The following is a 23,234-nucleotide window of genomic DNA, read 5'->3' as shown; positions in this document are numbered from 1 at the left end:
CAAATATTTGCGGTTATTCAAAAACATTCATAGCTTCAAAAAATGTTCTGGATTTCAGAAAAATGTCTGACATTTTCAAAAATTGTTCATTTAGAAACAAATGTTATTGTTTCTCTTTTCATTTTTTCCTACACTTTTGTTCCTTTTTTCCTTTTTCTATTTTTCTGTTTGACATTTTATAATTTTTATTTTGAATTTCCAAAAATGTTCCCGTATTCACAGTTTATATTTAAATGTCCGTGCTTCAAAAAATGTTCCTGCTTCCAAAATGTGTTCATCTTTTGAAAAAATTTGGTGTTCCAAAAATTGTTCTCGTATTCAAAAAACTGCATGATTTTTCAAACAATGTTCCTTTTCTAATAAATTGTTCACATTTTTTTTAAAAATGTTCCTCTTTTACGAAAAATGCTTCTCTTTTTTTAAAATTTAAATTATGTTCTTTCAAATTTTGTTCGCCGATTCTAAAATTATTCACGATATTTAAATGTAAGAGAAGATTAAAAAATGTTTTTCATTTCATAAAAAATATTTGCCGTGTCAAAAAATGTATATAAGTTCAGAAAATGTTCCTGTTTTAAAAAGTGCACATAACTTCAAAAAATGTTCCGTTTCAAAAATTGTTCACAAATTCCAAAAAATGTTCTTTCTTACAAAAAAATTGCTTATAGACTAAGAAATTGTTTATCTTTTCCAAAAAAAAATTGTATTTAGAAAATTGTTCGCGATTCCAAATTCGTTCACGTTTTTTTAAATTGTTCTCGGTTTCAAAATTTGTTCTCAAAATTCAAAAAATGTTTGTGCTTTAAAAAATACTTCGCACTTTCAAATTTGTTTAGGCTTTTTCAAAATTGTTCTCCTTTTCAAAATTTTATTCTCAATATTCAAGAAATGTTCGTGTATTAAAAAATTATTCGCGCTTCCAAATTTTTTCACGTTTTTCTTAAATTGCTCTCGGTTTCAAAATTTGTTCCCAAAATGCAAAAAATGTTCGTGCTTTAAATTTGTTTTGCGATTTCAAAATTGTTCTCCTTTTCGATATTTTGTTCTCAAGATTCAAAAAATATCCATGCTTTAGAAAATTGTCCGCGCTTTCAAATTTGTTCATGTTTTTTTAAATTGTACTCAGCTTCAAGATTTGTTTTCAAAATTTCAAAAATGTTTATGCTTTAAAAAATTGTTCGAGCTTTCAAATTTGTTACGGGTTTTTTAAAATTGTTCTCCTTTTCAAATTTTGTTATCAAGATTGAAAAAATGTTCGTGCTTTAAAAAGTCATTCACGCTTCCAAATTTGTGAAGTTTTTTTGAAAATTGTTATCAATATTCAAAAAATGTTCGTGCTTTAAAAAATCATTCACGCTTCCAAATTTGTTAAGTTTTTTTGAAAATTTTTATCGGTTTCAAAAAATGTTCGTGCTTTAAAAAATCATTCACGCTTCCAAATTTGTTAAGTTTTTTTGAAAATTGTTATCGGTTGCAAAATTTGTTCTCAAAATTCAAAAAATGTTCGTGCTTAAAATTTTTGTTCGCGCTTTCAAATTTGTTCAGGGTGTATCAAAATTGTTCTCTTTGTCATAATTTTGTTCTCAATATTTAAAACATGTTCGTGCTTTAAAAAATTGTTCACACTTCCAAATTTGTTCATGATTTTTAGAAATTGTTTTTCAAATTCGAATGTTTTTTCCTCAAATAGAAAAAGAAAAGGAAAAAGGAAATAAAAAGAGAATAAACAGAGATAGAAAAAGTAACAGAAAAGAAAACAAAACTGGGCCGGCCCAGTCGGGGCGGACCGCTGTGCGGCGTAGGTCTGCCTGCCGCAGTGAGCGGCAGGTAGGCGGTCGCTCCCGGAGCTCCCATAGAACTTTACGAGTGTGAATTTTAAGCCGCTTCGTAGATGTTGGGCCAGGCCGCGCAAAAAGAAAATGCCTAGCATTGAATTACCCGGAAGCCCACAGCCCGAACTAGTCTAGTAGCCCAAGGCCGACCCGAGGTTTCTTTCTCCCCTCGTGGCACCCACGCAGACCGACGGAATCCGGCGACGAGGGTTTCTGCGCTCGAACAACCCCCGGCGGCGGAGATGGCGGTGATGGACACGGCGTTCAAGGCGCTGACGGCGGGGCTGGGCGTGGCCACGCTCTACCTTGCCGGCTCCTTCTCCTTCAACGTCTACCGCGGCCTCGCCTGGCACTCCGAGCAATCCGTAAGCGCCGACCCCCCCTCGTGTTCTCGACCCGTTCTGTATGAGAACTTGGTGTGGGATTCCCTCCCCGACCCGCGCCGCTGCTTCTTGTTCGTGCCGAATCCATGGCTCCGGGCCTGCGAAATCATAGCTGTTTTTGTTTTGCCTGTGTGCTGATTGAATGCCATGGTTGCTCTCTGACGGGAGATGCGGGGGCGGGTGGGTTGGCGCGTGAGAGGGCCTGTGATTAGTTGCCGCGTTGATGCCTAGGAGCCAGGGCTTGATCGGTACCATGCGTAGTTGGGGCAGGGTATGATCCATGGATCCCCATGTGTGTTCTTCCATGTTTACAGTGGGGAAAACCTGGCATTTCCTAGCCATGGCTCCATGTTGTTTTAGGGCTACCTGTGGTTGTTGGTGTTAACTGCAGTAGTGGGGGGTCACATATTCACAATGTTGGTTCAACAACAATATATTCTGCTCTCGAAAGAGGGATCTGTATGTTTTTAGGCCAAATGACATACACGCCTGCTTTTACTTCAGCAGCAAGCGGAAACTTCTTTTAGATACTCCTTTAATGTCATTTTGTTTTTTAGGTGAGATACCAGCATAAAGGGTGAGTAGGAAACGTGTTGGCTCTTGATATATCTTACCTGAAAAGAAACTGAAACCTATATTTGTGACACCATGTTGGTTTATATGTAAATCTGGTTTGGTTCAGTAAATCATTCATTATTTGGCTGACATGAAATGATTGCAGCAACCGCTGATGGTAAAATGCAGCTTCAGATATAGAGTAAATGTAGGCAATAGTTCTGGGCTTAACTTAGTCACCCTGTATGCATTTTGGTACATAGACAAAACTGACGCGGCAGCAACTTGTGTTTCTCAGAATTTCATTTTGCTTTCTGGTATTTACTGTATATTGTCATTGCACAACTTCTCCTGAAATGCATTCTAACTTCTTGTGGGTGTGTCACAGAAGCTAGAAAAGGAAAAGGAGAAGAGCGAAGATTGAGAAGGAAGGATGGCAAGTTAGTATCAGACAATACCAATCAAAAGGATCTGCAAGAAATCTCACCTTTTGATGATGAGTGGTCATTCGCGGTTATGCTTTCTGGGACTGATTTTCGGACAGTTCCTTTGATGTAATATAGATTCAGGGATTTGGATGACCATTCATCTCTATGCGCCCTCTATTTTCACACATTTATACTTTGTACCAAGCATAAGGAGCGCTGGGATTAAAAACAAAATACTGGTTTTCTGTATGTCTTTTTCCTCGAGCATTATACGCTCTTAGATTTGCTAAATTAAATTGAAGTACTGCATATGAAGTGTTTTTATGTTTCCTGTCCTCTTGTTTATGTGCCGTCCATCCGTTTCACTTGCATGTTAACTGCCAGAGCAATGTTCACAACTAACCAACCAGTTCTAAAAACTGCCTGTTTTTCATACTATATAGTTTTTCAAGGTAGCTGTTGAAGCACTAATCCCATGGATACAATCAACTCATGTGACACCATAAGCAGCTAAGGCCCTGTTTGGATAATCTAACAGGGCTAGAGGTTAGAGTTAGTTTCTAACTTTAGTCTAACCATGAACTAACTCTAGCCTTTGATGGTGTTTGGATGTAAAGGTTAGTTTGACAATAAATGCACCTTTTTCAATCATGTATCTCTTTTAACCAGAATTTGTTGTGGCCAGCTCTTGTGTGGCCTCCATCCGCTCACAAATGACATAACCTGGGTGGCCTGGGGCGGTCTGGACGGGACGGGACGGAGGTGGCCGGCGGTGGCGAGTGGATGCGGGAGGAGGACGTGGCGGCGTTGGTGGTGAGCGCGGTCGGGGCGGGGGCGAGCTGCGGCGGCCTGCAGGGGCGAGCGCGGCCGGCGGTGGCGAGTGGATGCGGGAGGAGGACGTGGCGGCGTTGGTGGTGAGCGGGGGCGGGGCGGGCTGCGGCGGCCTGCAGGAGGAGAGGGAGAGATGGGAGGAGATAAGATGCAGGAGGAGGGATTTGGTGTGGCTAATTTTTTTTTATGGATCCACCACAACTAGCTCCAATTAGCACCTCATCTCAGGATAGTTTTTTGGGTGGGTTAGTTTTCATCTAACCCAAACTAGCACATGTGTTTGGATGCTTTGAGAGTTAGTTCAGCTCTAGCACATGTGTTTGGATGCTTTGAGAGTTAGTTCAGCTCCAACTAGCTCTAGCACTGGGATCCAAACAGGGCCTAAGTCGGTGGTTGCGCGCACCGGCAAGTGGTAGAAGTCGCAGAACTCAAGGTACCACACAATTCATAAGGATACCCACACACTAAAACTTGTGTACAGAATTCAATTGTAAGTCTGAAAATGTTAACAAATTTATACAACGCAAGCTTAACAACATAAGAAAAATCAATCTCAACAAGAGTTTGTCCTATGACAGTCATTCATCTACTGTGTCTTTTCGCCCTATGTTGTGAGCAACAGATACACAAGGCCTTTCAAGTATCCAACAATTTCAGATCCACCAAGCTTTGAGATTCCGAAGACCCTGTCGACAAAAGTGATTGGGACCTGGACAGGACAAGCAAAGTTACAACTATCAAAGTCAAGAGATTATAATCCAGCCTTATACAAATGAAAATGGGTGAGTGTGAAATAGCTTGCCTCTTCAATGTGATAACCTTTCCTAGTAGCCCTGACAATCATCTCCATTTGGAATACATAGCCCTTGCTGACGCAGGAGGAGATGACATCCTCCAAAACACTTCGCTTATATAGCCTACGAAACGGCAAAGTGTCAAATAAAAGTAATTGTAGGGGATCTTATTATATTCGAATAAAATGAGACACACCTAAACGACCCAGTCAGATCAGAAGCTCCGGGCCGTAGTAACGTTTGTGCCAGAACATTTGCTCCCCTGCTAGTCAACTTCCGCATAAGATTCCAACCATGGACACCACCATTGCTAACATAACGCGTGCCAGTTACAATGTCAGCACCGGTTTCCTTTTGCTTCCTGGCCAATGATGAACGTGATTAAAAAAAGCTACTCCCTTTGTCCCAAAATAACTATCTCAACTTTGTACTAGCTCTAGTACAAATTTGTACTAAGCTTAAGACATTTATTTTGGGACGGTGGGAGTATATAGGTTCTTCCAAGTAATTGTTTTTGTGGGCTTGGATAGCTCAGCTATACCAAACTTCGCCGAAGTTGTTTCAGCCATTAAATCAGACAACTAAAACTCAACTAGGTACATATATATGCCTTTGTTAGCCAAAATTTCATTTCTAGGCCTGACAAGCAAAATAGCTAATTAAGACATATTTTGCCAAAGAGAAGAGAGCACTCAAAACAGAACAGAATAAATAGAGAAAATATATTTTATAAATGTGCACTTAATATTTACAAACCATACAGTAAGGCCAGGCAGTGCCAGTCCCATGTCAGCCTATACAGCTGGGAGACTGGCTCAGAGAAAACCTTTCACCAAATCACATCACATCATGCTACTACCATCCCAGAACGATGATGAGAGGACCTCAATTGTCCGTGTTTGGGAGGCAGCCATAAGACCGGCCTTTCAGTTTCTCCTCACTGCCACACGATTATAGTTGTATCTATCTAGAAACAAAGCACACAAGAACACATGTCCATAGAGGATTGAAGAAAGAAGGGATGCAGCGGCAGAGTGAGAGCGAGCAATCAAGAACACATGTCCATAGAGGACCCAAGAAAGAAGGGATGCAGCGGCAGAGTGAGAGCGAGCAATCAAGAACACATGTCCATAGAGGATCCAAGAAATAAGGGATGCAGCGGCAGAGTGAGAGCGAGCAATCAAGAACACATGTCCATAGAGGATCCAAGTGGAGGCACACCATGACTGGCGCTACCCTCGCATCTTATGCAGAGCAATTGGGTTGGAGGGATCCTATTTGTGACTGCACCCTGGTCCTGTACTAACTGGCAGCCAGGAAGAAGAGAAAAAATAAGGTATTAGAAGGCCAGAATTGGATTCTCCCGGTGGCCGGAATGAGTGCCTCTGTCCATCTTGGTGATATTTTTTGGCCTGTGGAGTGGGTTATTCACATTTAATTTGATGGCCAGAGGCAAATTGAAAGCTAAGCACTGGTAATTAAGATCCCCGGGTAAAATAGGGTTGTCTCCTACGCTACCCATAACATGTGGAAGTGCTTAATGTGCCCTTGATTGACACCGACGGGAGCCACTCTACGAATTGGAAGGGTGCAATTCAGTGTTGGGAGTGGTCTGCATGTGAACTCTGTGATGTTTACTGTTGAAAACAGCCACTGTAATTATGTTTTTCCTCTTCTGCTACTAGAGAAGCAGCAGTCCTCCTACCAGTTTCCTCAATAACATAAAATACAAAGCATGCAAATCCCATCATTCTTGCCGGATAAAATTAAAAGCATCTTTCAGTATATGATTCTCACCTGATGAAACTTGGCAAATACTTTGGCTGTTCAGAATAGAAATAGGAATCAGTAACTAAAAGGAACAGAACTATTTAAATACTCAACTATGTCAAATAACATAGAGAAGAAAATGAGAAGAAACATACATGATGAGATAGATCCGCATCCATTATAACAACGAACTCCCCTGAAGCATGCTTCAATCCATGCATATATGCAGTGCCTGAATGTTTACAGTAGTTCATTAACACGAGCATCAAGCATAAAAATCACCATAAGTAGAAATGGGCAGCTAAGCTCACCAAGCCCTAGCTTCCTTGGTCTAGCTCGCAGTAGCTGGAATTATATCAGGTAAAAAACATTGCAGTAAGTCATAAATAACCAAAACTCAGACCACAAATATATACATAAACATGTTTGTTAAATTACTTACAACACGGTCTTCACCATATACTTGCTGCAGCTGCTTTACAATGTCTTGAGTTCCATCAGGGCTTCCATCATCCACAATAATGATTTCGAACTTGGCATCCCTACAGTAGAAAGTTACATCATCAGTTCAAGTTAAGTAAATAAATGCAACAGCCTTGTGATTTGAAATACACCAACATCATGCTAAAAATAATACGAGCATACAGCACCAACGGAACATGTTGTAATGCTGACCAAATACTATGTGTATACAACAGCAACAGAAAACATGTTGGATGCTACAAGTAAATGTGCCCCGTGATGGATGCTAAAAAACCAGCTACAGGTAATGTGAATACAAAAGGAGCCTGCGCTTGTAAGATTTAGAGAAATCTGGTTTTATCAAATCTAAAAATAAGATGGTGTAGTCATACCAACTAGGAAGTTATTCAGAGTTAACCAGTTGACACCAGCACTATGATCTAGGGTATGAACACTGCTAAGTGCTAACTGAAACCAGCTGCGCGCATTGACAGGACCAGATATACTTTGGATAACTCTGAATAACTTCCTAGTCTTCGACAAATAACAAGAAGCGGAATCTACTTTTGAAATCGTCTTATGACACTTTCACCTTGCTCTAATATTCTTTGAGAGTTCTTCTCACAAGATAGAGTTGATGACAGAGACTCAATTGCTGAACAAGGCTCCACTAACATTTAGTAGCTACGTACCTCTAAAAGGCGACAGTGACCATATCTCATGGTCCATGTCTGAATCGAACACAATAGGCAATTGCAGAGGCGTTGTACAGTTCCGACAAGTGAGTACAGAATGAACTAATAGCTACAGAATTTCCTGCTTAACCCGGCCTGTGAACCTCAAGGCAATTATAGTAACAACATTTTCAGTTGATGTGGACGCACCCCGCCCAAGGTTTATTCTACAGAAGAGAAAATCTGAGCCGGCTTGGAATCTTTCTGGATCACAGTATGAGGAGATGTGACAGTGATCACAGCCATATCTCATGGCCTGAATCGAACGCAACAGTTAGTTCCAGAGGGGTCTTATACGTGAGTATTGAATTTGGAGTCCTAGAGCCATTAGCAGCACTAGCCTTTACACGAAGGCTTCAATTGATATCGGTGCACCCAGCCCCAGGTTTGGAACCTATCTGAGATCACGAACGCCCTCCGCCCGAGACAAAAATCTCAACATCCGAAAGAACTGAAAGAGGATGAACAGAGGTGGGAGGATTGATGGGGGGAGGGGTGGCAGGGGGGAGATTACGGGAGGTGCTTGAAGATGAGGTAGACGATGAGGGCGACGTTGAGGCGCTCGTTGTAGGTGGGCACGATGATGCTGTACTCCGGCCTGCCGCCGCCCGCCTCCCCTCCCTTCTCCATCGCCGCCGCTGCCGCAGGCCCGCGTCCACCGAGCGGAGCAGATCAACTCTTCTCGGTGCGCGATCTGACGCCGCAGCCGCCTTTGGGCAGGGACGGAGGGAAGCCGGCGAGAGATTGGCGAGCCCGATCTATTCTCCCGTCGCCGGCCGGTGACAAAACTGGAAGCGCTCCGGGCAGTCAAGTTGGGCCTTGATTGATGGTCTGCGTGATAAGTACCGCAATGGCCCGTTTTCATAAGGCCTTACTGGTGGGAGAAGCTTTATTTGGGCTCAGTGCGGAACGCTCGCAAAAGATCCGATAGTTCTTGTTTTCTTCTTTTTTTTTTTTTACTTTGAGAACTGTTCAAGAATCTCACAATCCTAAAAATATTCGATATTTCAAAATACGTTCAAAATTACAATAAATGTTCACGAAATTTAGAAAAAAATGGGATTACATAAAACGCTCATGAATTGAAATACTGTTCATGTATTACATAAAATGTACCGCAATGGCACGCTTTCATACGACCTTGCTGGGAGAAGCTTTATTTGGGCAATTCCTATTGATGCTTCGGGTGCCCATATCGAATATTATCGGGTGCCTGAAGCGCACAGCCCCTTCTACGCTTGAGCCGTCCAAGTTTGCCTTCAATTTTTGTCTGTTAAAGCTACAAAAAGGTGTGTTGCTAGGATTCGAACCCACCAAACTCACACTCTGAAGAGACTGCAGTAACCACTAGTTTGTCACCGTACTTGAAAATTTTTGTTTGTTTTATTTCTATTTATTCTCTTTACTTTCAGTTTCATAAGCCCGGGTTTTGGGAAGCTTCTCGAAGTTTCCTGAACGGGACTTTTCCGGTTCGCTACTCAAGTTTCAGACGGATCTTTTTCCTTTTTTCTTTTCTTTTTTTTTGTTTTCTTAAATGCACATATTTTTTCAAATTCGTGAACCTTTTTTCTAATTTTATAAGATTTTTTCAAATTTGAAGAATCAATATCCATTAACTAAATTTCCTAATCGACCAACTATTTTTCCCAAATTAAGAAACTTCTTTCAAAATCAATGGACTATTTTTCCCAAGTTAATGAACTTTTTTTGAAATCGACTAACTATTTTTCCCAAATTAAGGAACTTCTTTAAAAATCAATGGACTATTTTCCCAAGTTAATGAACTTTTTTCAAAATTGATGAACTTTTTCAAAATTTTAAACTACTTTTCAATTCGATGAATTTTTTATGGATCTATTTTCGAAAAGTCAACGGTTAAATGGTTTGACCGTGCAACAGATGACTTGCGATACTTACCGAGCGAAGGAACTGGGTTGCGATCGAGTGAAAGTAAAAGAACGAGCGAAGTTGTTTGTTGGCCCAGCCGAAGAGGGGGTCTGCGTGAGCGACAGTGTGCTCCCATTTATTTGGACTCAGTGCGTAAAGCTTGCAAAAGATCCAATAGTTCTTGTTTTCTTCTTTGCTTTTTTATACTTTGAGACAAAAATCTCAAATTCGAGAAAAAAAAATTAAATATGTCAAAACATATTCCAAATAAAAAAATGTTCAAGAACATAAAACTATTCGATATTTCATCAAATGTTCATGGATTCAAAAAATGTTCATGGATTTTGGTACAATATATGAAATTCAAAAATGTTCACGAACTTGAAAACTTATTCCCAACTTAAATGTCCGTTGATTCAAAAGAATATTTACTAATTAAAAAAAGATTCAATTAGAAAAATTCTCCTGAATTTAATTTTTCCACAAATTTCAGAAAATAATAAATGATTCAAAAAAGTTCACGAATTCAACTATGTTCGTCTAAAAAAGTACCTCAAAATTTTAAAAATGTTCATCCAATCAGAAAAGTGCTCACCGATTCATAAAAATGGTCACGAATTGCAGGAATAAAAGAAGATCATCAATCAAAATATGATAATGACTAAAAAACCAGGTACCAAACTCAAAAATATTCATGAATTAAAAAACTTATACACAAATTTCAATGAAAACGAAAAATAGATAAAATAATACAAAAAAAGCAAAAAAAAATAAAACACATAGAAAAAGGAAAAGTAAAAAACATAGAAGAAAAAGAAAATGATAAATGCCAAAAGAAAAAAAAGGAAAAAGCCAGTTTAGAGAAAGTTCTTGAATCTTCCTAGAGCTGGCAGGGGTGAGAAAACAGGGATTGGGCCGACCCAATTGATTTAATACGCTCACGACAAGAGGTACTCGTTACAACACTATTCTCTGACGTATGTGATAAACACGAAATCATTAATGGGTGAGTACTATTTCCAAAAATTAGTTCCATCTTCCCATGTTGCGACAAGAGGTGCGTTGCATGGAGAAAAGTCACTATGTTAACTTGTTAAATAGTATTCACTCTGAAGTTGTAGTCAACTATGAGAAGAACTTCTTTGTGGATTGGAAGAATCTGGTCATACGCAAACATATGAACAAAATAACAATGAATTTGTGTGACTCAAAAAGAACACCGGTCTTTAAAAAGGGTGTCTCTCGCAACGTGCAAGTTTCCCCTTTTTCATAGATTTGTTTATTTAAAATGTTTTAAAAAATATGTCTTTAAAATCTTGCATCCAAATCTCAAACCGTTTTGACCGTTCGATTTCTCGCGTCGAGATCTTTAAAACTAGATCACATGTTGATAGATTTTAACCGTTTTTTCACGAAAAAACCGAACTGGAAGCACTCTTTTCCTTTCTGAAAGCCATTTCCGAGAGCACGATCGTGTTTCTCGGGGAAGCTGGTCCGTACGTCCCACGGAAGCAAAACCATGTATCTCGCAAAAAAACACGCTTTTTTGTTTCCGAAGCAAAACATATAAGAAAAAAAAGACGATCTTGCCTCTTGCGGAAACAAAACGGCGCCTCTCACGAAAAAACCATGTTTTGTCGTTTTTGAGAGGCACGTCTCATCTAAGTAAAATTGTGTTTACTATGCCTCTTGCGGAATGAAAATTGTGCCTCTCACGAAAGAAAAAACGCATTTTTTCGTGTTTTTAGAAAAACCTGTGAAAAAAAGAAAAAAAGCAGAAAACATGTGTGAAAAAGGTAAAATAAAAAATAAAATCTGAAGAAAACGCCTAGAACGTGACATGCGGCGACATATGGCGCGCTCTCATCTCGTCCCAAATGATCGTTAGAAGGCTCCTCTCCGATAAATAGAAAGCACTCTATGGTGCAGCAATCCTTGGATTGTATCAGGCCAATCCATAAGGCACAGAATATCATGGCACATTCTCCCGGTTGTAGGAAGCTTCTCATTCCGGCTTAGTGAAGCTTTTCAAGATTTCAGGGTGTTTCTTTTATATTTCTTGATTTTTTGGATCTGGTTTTGTTCATTTTTTATTTTTTATTTTTTATTTTTGTTTTTATTTCTTTCATTATCTCTTTTTTTACTTTCTTGTTCTTAATTTGATATATTTTTTAATATTCATGAACCTTTTCAATATCATGATTTTTTTTAAAAACTGTTAACTTCTATCCAAATTTTGTAAAGTTTTAAAAATGTCAAATTCATGAACCTTTTTCCATTTTTGCGAGTTTTTTCTCACTTTTTGGAAATTTTAAGAATTTGGAAACATTTTTCATGTTCATGATATTTTTCTAATTATTTGTGAACTTATTTTAAAATTTATGATCAATATTCAATTTTTTTGAACCTTTTTTCGAATGTCAACGATAACGAGTATGCAAACAGTATCATTATCATCTGGCCGGACAACGTAATTGAGATTAAGAGGATAGCATAGTACCGATATGAGTAAAGAGAACAAAACTGATAACGAGGATAATGATCACTCGCGCCATATGAGCACATGTGCTCGCATGGAACGTCGCTATTCACTCTGCAACCAAAGTTGTGTGTGTGCTTACCTCATACGACCATTCATGCGAGTGGTGGCGCTTGTATAGTACATTGTCTTCCGTTCTCTCATTCTTTTTTTTGGTCGAAGGTGACACTGTATGAGCGTGGATGCTCGTATAGGATGACGTCTTCTGCTTTGGACCTCTTCTGTGTTTGTGTAGAAGTTCCATTTGACCATCTACATGAACATTTATGCTCATATGATACGTGTCGTCTGCTCGGGTGCCTTTGGTTGGATTCTATTGAAGCCGCTCACGCGTCATATGACTTCCTATACGATCGATGTGTTCACATGCTAGGTCATTTTTTGATCTGTCTCCTAAGAGCCTTCACTTTTTTCTGTGATTCCTGTGAGGTTAGTTCCAACATAACATATATGCATATTTTAGGCATTTAGACGTTAGTACAACACACGATAATTTTGCACATGACAAATGCCTCAGTAGCACACACAACTTTTCTCCACTTATCCTCCATAATATAAACTTCAAAACTCTCTTACTAAAACGGAAAACAAAAACTTACTCTTCTACCTTATATGTATGGTTTGCCTCCCACATATCTATTGTTTTCGGTCGGATAGCTCAACTTTAGTGATGATCACTTGGACATAACTACGCCAAACCCATAGCTTCAAGCATTGACGACAATGCCGTCTCCGGTGTATGACTTTGTTTCCTTTTTTCTAGGAAGTTTATCACAAAAGGATCGTTTGTGGGAAGGTTAAATATTACATTTCCCTCAAACACATTAATAGCAGTCTTTATGTTCCTAAGAAATGGCCTACCAAGAATTATAGGAGCAACGGGACCTTCAAGTATATCAAATATAACAAAATCAATCATAACACGGCAATCATTAACTTGAATGATAGCAAGCCCAACTGCTTACGTAAAAATAGAATTGGCTATATTCAATTTAATCCCAGCAGTAACTCATACGTCAATTTTGCATCATGAATTATTATTGATATTTTTATTATTCTTGTCCATTATTCTCTATTATCATACAATTCTTATGTCATTTCTCTCTGAATATGCAAGGTACATCACTAAGAGGAAAATATCTAGAAACTAGAATTCTGAACCGAGAAAACGACAGAAAAATCAATTTGTTCCAAATGACCTAAAATTTCACGGAGAATTTTTCTGGAATATTTAAGAATTTTTGGGCCAGAAATATACCAGAGGGGGGCACCTACTGTCCACAAGGCAATATTTCGACCTAAAAAATCATATGCAACCTTTTGGGACGAAGCGCCGCTGTCTTGAGGCGGAAACCTGGGCAAAGGACCTTTTCCTCTCCGACAGAGAGATTCTGTCGGAAAAACTTCCCTCAGGGGCGGGGGGGGGGGGTGAATAGAAGCCATCGTCATCACCGACGTTTCCTCCTTCATGGGAGGATCATTCTTCATCAACATCTTCACCAGACCATCTCATCTCCAACCCTAGGTCATCACTCATATTCAAATTTTGTCTCAAAACCTCAGATTGGTACGTTTAGGTCACTAGTTGTGTTGATTACATCTTGTAGTTGATGCTTGTTGGATTACTTGGTGAAATATATTATGTTCAGATCCTTAATTATCATTCTTACACCTATGATCTTGAACATGTTGATATGAGGTGTGACTAATAACCATTCTTTCTCGGGACATGGGAGAAGTCCTGTTATAAGTAATCATATAAAGTTGGTATTCGTTCGATATTTTGATAATATGTATGTTGTTACTTCTCTTAAAGGTGTCATGTGAACGTTGACTACATGACACTTTATAATGTTATGGGCCTAAGAGAAGTCATTGTGAAGTAACAAGTAGATGATGGGTTGCGAGAGTGACAGAAGCGCAAACGCCAGTTTATGTGTTGCTTCATGAGGGGCTGATTTGAATCTACACGTTTAATGTTATGGTTAGATTTATCTTAATTCTTCTTTCGTAGTTGCGTATGTTTGTGAGAGAGGGTAATCATAAGTTGGTTGTGTGTTAAATTAAGAACAACACCTTAGCACTGGTCCACCCACATATCAAATTATCAAAGTAGCAGACGTGAATCAACTCAATATGATGAATATGACTAGACAGAAATTTCCATGTGTCCTCAGGAGCGCTTGATTTATATAAGAGTACTTTCAGGACTGTCCTTTTCTATAAAAAGGATTGGGCTACCTTGCTGCACATTTTCTACTATTTTTACTTGTCATTTGTTACGAATTATCTTGCTACGAAACTATCTATCGTTGTTACTTACAACACTTGCAAAAAATACCTACCTGAAAACCGTTTATCATTTTCTTCTGCTCCTCGTTGGGTTCGACACTCTTACTTATTGAAAGGAGCACGATTGATCCATATACTTGTGGGTCATTAAGACTATTTCCTGGAGCCGTTGCCGGGGAGTGAAGCGACTTTATAAAGTGGAAATTGGTAAGGAAACATTTTTGGCACGTGCTGAAATTTACTGTTGCTTGTCACTATGAACAGTCATCCTTTGAGTGGCTTGTTCTAGGCATCTTTGCCTCAAACGGAAGTTGTTCCTCAACCTACTGAACTTGCTGGAAATATTTATTATGAGATTCCTTCGGATATGGTAGAGAAACTGTTGGTTAATCCTTATAACGGTTCGACTCATCTTGATTACCATTTGATATATGTCGATGAGATTTGTGGATTATTTAAGCTTTCAGGTCTACCCAGAGACGAAGTTAAAAAGAAAGTTTTCCCTTTATCTTTGTAGGGTAAAGAACTAATGTGGTACACGCTATTGGATGATATTGGATCATGGGATTGGAATCACTTGAAGCTCGAATTTCGTGAGAAGTTTTATCCTATGCATCTAATTCATCATGATCGAAATTTTTATTTCTAATTGATGTCCTCGTGAAGGAGAAAGTATCGCTCAAGCTTGGAAGAGGCTTAAATCTATGATGCACACTTGTCCCAACCTTGAGTTCTCAAGTGAATTGATTATACAATTTTTTTATGCTCAACTTTCTCATGATGATCAAACATTACTCCATTCTTGTGTTGTTGGTTTCTATATGAAGGAGAATATTGAATTCAGATGGGATCTTCTGAAAAATATTAAACGCAACTCTGAAGATTGAGAACTCAATAAAGGTAAAGAGTCATATATAAAGATTAATTTTGATTTTGTTAATTTTTTTATGAAAACTTCTCTTTTTCATGAGTTTAGCTATAAATATGGTCTTGAATCTCAGATAGTAGCTACTTTCTATGAATCTTTTGCTATCTACCAGTTCTATTTTTGAGTATTTAATTATAAAATGTTTGTTATTTTTTGAATAATATAATCTTTAAATACATAAAATACTAGTTTAAATGTTAAATTTTTTTGATGTAACATAACTTGGCACGCCAACACTAATTAATAAACTACGGCTTGCATGAAAGTTCAACGCTACCACTATCTTCGAAACGGTGAGTACACGTGGGCCAACCGATTTGTGACATGTCCAAAAATAACGACGCCAACACTAACCGTGTACAGCTAGCGTACCAAATTAGCGGACGCTAGCACTATTTGCAAACAATAATGTTGGCGTAAACATAGGGCGTCACCAACAAGAGTTGTGGCTAGCCATTTGTCCGCTAGTAGTGAGAGCATCTATAGCCGAACCCCCTTGTACCCATCTCAAACGTCCTCGCATGTCATCCAGTCACTAACTAACCATGAAATTTTGACTCAAACGAGCGCCTCAAACGGGTCTCAGACATCCAGGGTGACGAGCACCCTCATATCCAGCCCAAATATGGGTTAAATATGGGGACACCCGGCACGCCCAGCATGTCAGCCTGATGATGGGTCCCACACCTGCATGCTGGGAAACAAGACGGTTCGACGGATGCCTCGTCTGTTGCGGTGTTTGTGAACACTACGTGATGCCGCTACGACTCGTCGCCTCAGGCAAAATTCAGCTATTTAAGCTGACCGACATCGCCCAGCCCTAGCACACCCACCTCCTCGCTTTATGCGCGACCACCAGAGCCCGTATCCCACGCTCTCCCACGCTCTTAGGCAACGCCATGGAATCCCTACTGAAGTGGTGTGGTCACCTATCACCACTTTTCGAGTTCCTTCCTGATAGAACGTGGCGGCCTGTATCTTGCAAGTAAAGATCAAGAACACAAATACATTCATACAAACATAAATGAATCATATATGGAATCATGGCACTCAGGCGCTAGTGACAAGCATTGAGCATAGAAAAGTTATAGCAACATTAATCTGAGAACATAATGGATACTAGACATCAACCCCTAGCAAATCTCACATCTATTACATTAAAAATCTCATCCAAATCTCATGTATATCCATGTTCTTAATAATGAATTACTCACACTTGGATGAGAGCATCATGAAGTTATTATTGGAGATATGTTGGTGATGATGATCCAACGAATCCCCCTGTTCGTAGCCCAAAACATACCTAGATCGGATCTTGAGGAGGAACATGAGATGGTGGTAGATCCGTATCGTAAAACACGTCGAGGATATTCTATGTTTTTCTAGGATATACTCCGTATATCCGTATAAGAATTATACGCAAAAGAACCGTCATAAGGCGGTGGACTTAGGCCCAAAATGGCCACCAGGTGTGACGAGGTAGAACGAGAGCCACCAGGGCACGTGGAGGCTTGGTGCCCCATGTGGTCCATCTTTGGTTCGATGGTCTTCTTATTTTCGGAAATAATTCGTGAGAAATCCCGGTCCAATTTGGGGAACTTATATTTATACTAAAAATACCATGGCAATTCTGTTGGAACAACGTCAGTCCGGGTAAGTTTCATTTATATCGTGCAAATTAGGTGCCAAAACAATAGCAAAAGTGTTTAGAAAGATAGATTCATTTGGTACGTATCAGTCGTGATGGGGGAGGTGGATTTGGTGCAATTTGTGGTTTATCTTATCTACCGGGTCCGACATGGCAGATGTGGCTTGGCACGATCGAGCCTGCCCATATTAGCCCCACATATGGGGTGTATATGAGGGGTGTCGATCAGTCGAGGCATATAGGGACATGTTGAGGAGCCAGTCTGGGTCTCAATTTTATGACCGGTCGGTGACCGAAACATCACCGTGGAGGTATAGGGATTGTTTGTAAAGCCCGGTTGTATATGTTCTTAATACATACTTGGATGTACTATAAATCGAGGCCACTCATGGACAAAATTGTAGAAAATAGTGTACTATCCATCTGGGCATGTACTAGGGACTAAGGACATCTCCAACGCTGGCCCCCAAATCGTACATCGTACCCATCCGCGCACCGATGAGGACTAGTCCACGGACATTGATGTGGGAGCCGTCCACAAACTTCCAACTTCTTTTGTTAAAAGCACAAGCTCAAAATAATCCCATACTAAATCGTATATGGTTGCAATGTTCAAATGCGAGAGTAGTTCTAATTCAAATATTACAATCCAACAAAGTTTTCAAATTAAAATAGTTCAAACTTGTCCCAAAAAATAGTTTAAACTTGAAATTAACTAGCACATATGTTCTAGCGGTCCCTTTTAATCTCCCACATTTGCTCAATCAAATCATCCTTCTATTTCTCATGAGTTCCTAGATGCCTGATTTGTTGATGCATTTGAACAAACTCATCAAGCATGTCTAGAATCTAATATGGAAGTTCGATACAATCACCCCATGTTATCAAATTCAAGACATGTGGCGGCATCTTCACCTTCATCCTCCATGATCATGTTGTGCATGATCACACAACATGTCTTCACCTCCCACAAGGTCTTCGGATACCATTGTTTAGAGGTGCACGAGCAACTGCAAAACATGCATGGAACACTTGAAATCGATCCCCTCTCCACATCCTTTCTAGTTGCTTCCTGTCTTTAGGCAAAGTGAGACCTTTTCTGACCAACATGCTCATAGATGGTCTTGTCAAAGGTAGCCCATGAAGGAGAGATGTCGTCTACATATAGTTGCCCATGGCGTATTCATGCCCATTGTAGGTATAGTTGAAAGGAGGAGCATCCCCTTCGGTCAATCTAGGAAAACAATGGAGATCGTTGCAACACATTGATGTTAATGTGAGACCCGATCATGCCAATGAAAGTGTGCCAAACCTAGAGATCATGTGATGCAAGGGCTTCAAGAATGATGGTGGTCTTCTTAACGTGACCCTAATATTGCCCTTATACAACTTTTAAACAGTTCTTCCATCTCCAATGCATGCAATCAACAGATTCGAATAAAACTGGCCACACACTTGATTCGGATATTGCCAAGAGCCTCTTGGTATCTACGACAGTTGGTTATGTCAAGTACTAAGCTCCAAACACCTAGACCATCATAATAGCAAACCTGACCATGGCATCTCACATGCGCCCCAAACATCTTGAGGTATTCGTCCCACAAATATGTGGTCGTGTCATATGCAAGCATCGACAATGAAGTCGCGCACTTATGGCAACCAGAGAATCCAATCCTTTCTACATCATCCTTCTTCAAGATGAAGTAGTCATCAAAGGACCGAATGCCATGGTAGAGGCGATCACGGTCATTTTATCGCATCTGAAAGCGCCTCTGAAAATTACCAGCGATTAGGAAATTAGGGGCAAAGTAGTTTTCCATCAACGTCAAATGGACCCACACCCTATTTCGATTGAGCATTCGATGACCCTTGATCAATCAATTGAAATTGAGAAAATGCTCTTTTGCATGCTTCACATCTACTAGGACCACCTACATCATTGGCCTTTCATCCGTGTAGTCCTCCTCTTCGGACGACTCAAGGTAGTGTTCCTATATGTACTCCATGTCCAAATCCATTGCCTCAAAGAAGGGGGAAAATTTAGCATGCACATTTCACCAAACACTTGTCGGGCATGATGATGACTACCATAGGGGCGGATGGTAGCTGCATGGCGGACAGATGAGAGGTGTGGACCGGGATGGTGAATAAGCGTCGCGATGGAGGTCATGGAGTTCCGGGAAGAGCTTGGCGGGCGGCTGGGGTGGTAGAGCGGCAACCTCGTAGATAGATAGATAGATAGAGAGAGAGGGGGGAGGGAGAGAGAGAATGCACACAAATATGGCGACGCGGGATCCAGACAAGGTTTTTGATGGGCCAAAGATGTCGGACTCCTACGTGGTTGGTGTCGAGACTCCCGCAAATGCCCCTGCTTTACTTCCAATTTGCGGGAAAGCGGACGTCTGGACTCGTCCGCGAACACATGAATGATGCCGTTGGATGGCAGATTGCGTTTGGACAACTCGGTCCGGACGCTCGCGGACGATTTGAGGGTCCATTTTGAAGATGCCCTAATGCGTATGTAGTAATTTATCTTGACCTTAGGTAATACGTGAGATGTATGTTATAAAATGTATCATTAGAAGCTCTTTTTAAATTCAAACTTGACCGTATACTTTTTATAACACACACAACATATATAATAGGCAAGGGCGGAGCTATGTCTGGGCTAACCCAGGTCATGGCCCGTCTAACTTTTTTTCTAAATATTTATCTTTTTAGAGATTCAACTATGGACTACATACGAAGCAAGATGAGTAAATTTATACTCTAAATTATGACTATATAACTCCGTATGTACTCCCTCCGTTCCTAAATATAAGTCTTTGTAGAGATTTCACTAATGGACTACATACGGATGTATATAGACATACTTTAGAGTGTACATTCAATCATTTTGCACCGTACGTAGACACCTATTGAAATCGCTTAAAAGACTTATATTTAGGAACGGAGGGAGTAGTCCATAGTAAAATCTTTAGAAAGACAAATATTTAGGAACAGAGGGAGTATATGATTGTAATTACTATTGATGGCCCTCGTATTCTGTTCAAGCTCCGCTAGTGTTTATAGGTCTATACGTGAGAATAAAAGTAAAATCTCGAAATATATGTTATGCTCTATACATTCAGATGGGTGGAGTACAAAATATGGTGGAGTAGGTTCCATGCATATATACGAGACAAATTTAGCTAATCTTTTTCAAAAAAAAAACAGATCAAAGGCTTCACATAGTTGGCGCCAAAGGAGACGATTTTTGGATTTCAAAAATGGACCAAAAGGGAAAGCAAATGGCAGACCCGTTACCGGGCCCACCGACGCCAGCAGCCAGGGCTGTTAAAACTGCAGTCTCCCCCTCCCACTTCTCTGAAAATTGCAACTCCCCCACATCAATGAAAAAGGTGAACGCACAGGGAGCTCTAACGAGAAATGAAAACAGTGCAAGGGGCGGAACGCAAACTTTTCCCCTGCCTGATCCTGTCTTTAAACAGCTGTTCTGCCCGTTCTCGTCACCCCGACGCTGCCCGCTGTTTCCCTCCTCCCTCCTCCGCTTCTCGTCTCCTCCTCTCACCACGCCTCCCATGGCGGGCCAGGGGGGGTTCGCCGCCCAAGAAGGACGACGGTGCCGGCGGCTCGTCCAAGCCGGCTCCCGTCGGCGACGGCTCCTCGTCCGACTCCACCGACGCCGTCGAAAACCTCGGCCTCGAGAACCCGGACGCCGTGCTCCACGACGGTACCGCGAGCCCTCCACATCACCTGTGCTTTTCTTCTCGGGATCCGATCCATGCAACTGTTGGCTCACTCCCTCTCTCTCGTTTCCCACATTTTCTTTCGTTTTCTTTTTCTTTGAGTTCCGAGAGATGCTACCGTGGCCGAGCAGGGGAAAGGCTCTGCCCCATCCGCAGGCAGCGCCGCCGCCGACCAGGGCAAAGGGGTGCATGGGATTGCGCTCGGTAAGGGCAAGGAGGCGGTCGCATCATCGGGTTCAGGCACCGCCGACGAGGGGAAAGGACCGGTGACTGCGCTCTACAAGGGCAAGGAGGTGGTGGCACAGGCATCGGCCGGTGAGTTTTTGAGCGAAAAAACACTTCTTTTTCCTGTGGGTTTTGCCGGGGACGCGGGATTCTAAAACTCGCTCTTCCTTTTCACAAGCAGCGCCTGGGGATTTGTCTGCGCATGCTGGCACGGGCGTGGATGAATCCGACATCGAAAAGAGTGCGTAGCTTCTCCGAACCAAAACTCCTTCTCATGTGTCCGTCCGCGTCGAGATTTACTAGTATCAATTATTGCCTGCAGTGACTGCTCTCGTTGCCGAGCTTCCTGCTGTTCTGCCGGCGCAAGTCCACAACAAGGGGAAACAGAAGAGAAACTCTCCTGGGTAAGACCTCAAAGCATTCATCTTTTCTGGGTTTCGTGTTTCTAATGCAATTGCAAAAAAAAAAAAAAAACATCTTGTTTTGGCAGCCGGGGGGGGGGGGGGGGGGGGGGTTCTACCTGGTCCAAGAGGAACAAGGGCACCGACTCGACAGAGAAGAGGTTTGTCCCAGCAGCAGGAGGTATGCTTTGGGCCGTTTCATGTTGTCGCGAGATTCTTTCTGAAGTTCTTGTCCTGTTTATCTGATCAATGTTTTCCCAGTTCCCGAAATCGCACCGGGGCTGGAGGTTCAAGCTGCTGCATCTGCTATCCGGCATGGTCTCCATCGCCGCCTGCAACCAATTCCAGGCCCGCACCAGTCAGTACTCAGTAGCTGAACTCTGCGTGGTATGCCGGCACGCTCCAGCGGAAACTTCCTTGTTTGTGAATCACGTCTGTCTATGTAATTACTGCCACCACATCGTCGTGTCCGATCCCTCCTCGACGCCATGCCTGCTCTGTCTCGCTCAACTCTTTCCCGGCCGGCAGTGAGCGACTATGGTAAATTACACTTGATTTTTCCTTATAAATTGCATTTCATCTTGTTATGGTCGGGTCAAAGAATTGGAAAGATCCACCTACATATTTCAATGAAAAAAATGCAAGCCTAGGCCAAGGCAGAGTTGCATGCACCATTTCTACACCATTTGGCTTGTGTACCACTATGGCACCATACAATACCTTGCATCATTGCCTAGGAGCAAGCAAACATGGCGACTCCATCTGCTGGGGTAACAATTTCAGCTGCACGCCTATGCTGTCGAGTAGGAGGATAATGCTTGAGTATTAATCAAAACCACCCAGCAAGATGCTAAATACACGAAAACTTCATCGAGGCCTTGCACCTTGTCTTCATATAATGAGATAACTTAACTTGGTGCTATTTACTACTCCCTCCGTCCCAAAATAACTGTCTCAACTTTGTACTAGCTCTAGTATAAAATTATACTAAGCTTAAAACACTTATTTTGGGACGGAGGGAGTAGTTGCTTGGAGGTCCGGATAAATTGTCGAATGATACTAATTGATAAGTTACGACGCCTGACTGGTTTCATGATATAAGCAAGTTGTATTTGCTGGTTCAATTCTATTAGCCGAAAACTTCCATCTGCTAACTATATATGTCTTGTTTGTTGTTTCTACAGGCTTCAGTTTAGAAGACAGTTTTGCTGTTCAGGTTATCTACAATCGACCATGTATCCAGGCTCCCATTGCCTTATGTTTCTGCATTTTGTCAACCAAGATCATGCGCTGCTCATTGTCCTAGCCCTGGTCACATGAAGTTTGAGCTCATGCTAGATTCTGTTATAAGGCTCGTACTGTTTATTTCTTGGTAGCTTTCTGAACTCAATCAGCAGTGCTACGCCTGAACTGATTAACCTGCTCAAGTCCTATGTTTATTTAGTCGTCTCTGCGACAACTTATGCACTAAGATGCTGCGCATCCCGTTCTATCAAGTAACTTTCGTCACTTCTGGAAGGCTGTTTGCCTGTTTTGGTTGGTTGTGGCGATTGTTTGAGTTCCTTGCGTATGTTTGGTTGGCCGCGCTCATTGAGCAGCATTTTCTTGTTGCTGATCGTGTTTGGTGAGATGGATGGATGCACGCCATTGTTGAAGCCGTAGATCGACTAGGCATAGATAGATCCGGAGTTACCATGTACTCACCTAATCCCCAGGCCGATGAACTCCCTGCTCCGGCCATTGGTGCCGGTGTAGTCGTCGGTGGCGTGAGGGAGG

The 23,234-nt window shown here is 41.2% G+C and overlaps 2 protein-coding genes, 2 long non-coding RNA genes and 1 other non-coding gene across 7 annotated transcripts; 3 read left to right on the top strand and 2 right to left on the bottom strand.

The window, feature by feature from the left end:
- The first annotated feature begins 1,965 nt into the window (after window positions 1–1,965).
- LOC123399281 lies at window positions 1,966–3,507 on the top strand. Its single transcript, XM_045093700.1, has 2 exons — window positions 1,966–2,197; window positions 3,159–3,507. The coding sequence occupies exons 1-2, from the start codon at window positions 2,075–2,077 to the stop codon at window positions 3,192–3,194; spliced, it is 159 nt and encodes a 52-aa protein (XP_044949635.1). The 5' UTR covers window positions 1,966–2,074; the 3' UTR covers window positions 3,195–3,507.
- A 950-nt stretch (window positions 3,508–4,457) lies between these two features.
- LOC123453108 (dolichol-phosphate mannosyltransferase subunit 1-like) lies at window positions 4,458–8,598 on the bottom strand. 3 transcript variants are annotated; one of them, XM_045129870.1, is made up of 8 exons: window positions 8,304–8,598; window positions 7,036–7,135; window positions 6,905–6,938; window positions 6,749–6,825; window positions 6,621–6,646; window positions 5,020–5,184; window positions 4,832–4,946; window positions 4,458–4,738 (listed from the first exon to the last, which is right to left on the bottom strand). In XM_045129870.1, exons 1-8 carry the CDS (start codon window positions 8,417–8,419, stop codon window positions 4,634–4,636), a joined length of 738 nt encoding a protein of 245 aa, XP_044985805.1. In that variant the 5' UTR covers window positions 8,420–8,598; the 3' UTR covers window positions 4,458–4,633. The 3 variants fall into 3 exon arrangements, with proteins under 3 accessions (XP_044985805.1, XP_044985807.1, XP_044985808.1); XM_045129872.1 differs by having other exon boundaries at window positions 5,020–5,133; XM_045129873.1 differs by having other exon boundaries at window positions 5,020–5,085.
- LOC123400612 lies at window positions 5,634–5,769 on the bottom strand. The gene has a single exon (XR_006610832.1). It is a non-coding gene; the product is annotated as a small nucleolar RNA snoR113 (small nucleolar RNA).
- A 12,309-nt stretch (window positions 8,599–20,907) lies between the features above and the next one.
- On the top strand, window positions 20,908–21,497 carry LOC123399995. Its single transcript, XR_006610463.1, has 3 exons — window positions 20,908–21,147; window positions 21,239–21,298; window positions 21,380–21,497. It is a non-coding gene; the product is annotated as an uncharacterized LOC123399995 (long non-coding RNA).
- Window positions 21,498–21,549: 52 nt separating this feature from the next.
- LOC123399280 lies at window positions 21,550–22,967 on the top strand. Its single transcript, XR_006610350.1, has 3 exons — window positions 21,550–21,639; window positions 21,720–21,998; window positions 22,643–22,967. It is a non-coding gene; the product is annotated as an uncharacterized LOC123399280 (long non-coding RNA).
- The last annotated feature ends 267 nt before the right edge of the window (window positions 22,968–23,234 follow it).

The sequence above is a fragment of the Hordeum vulgare genome, chromosome 5H (genome assembly GCF_904849725.1).
Source record: "Hordeum vulgare subsp. vulgare chromosome 5H, MorexV3_pseudomolecules_assembly, whole genome shotgun sequence".
NCBI lineage: Eukaryota > Viridiplantae > Streptophyta > Magnoliopsida > Poales > Poaceae > Hordeum > Hordeum vulgare.
Note: the sequence above shows the minus strand (reverse complement) of the source record. Positions and strands in the feature narration are given on the sequence as shown.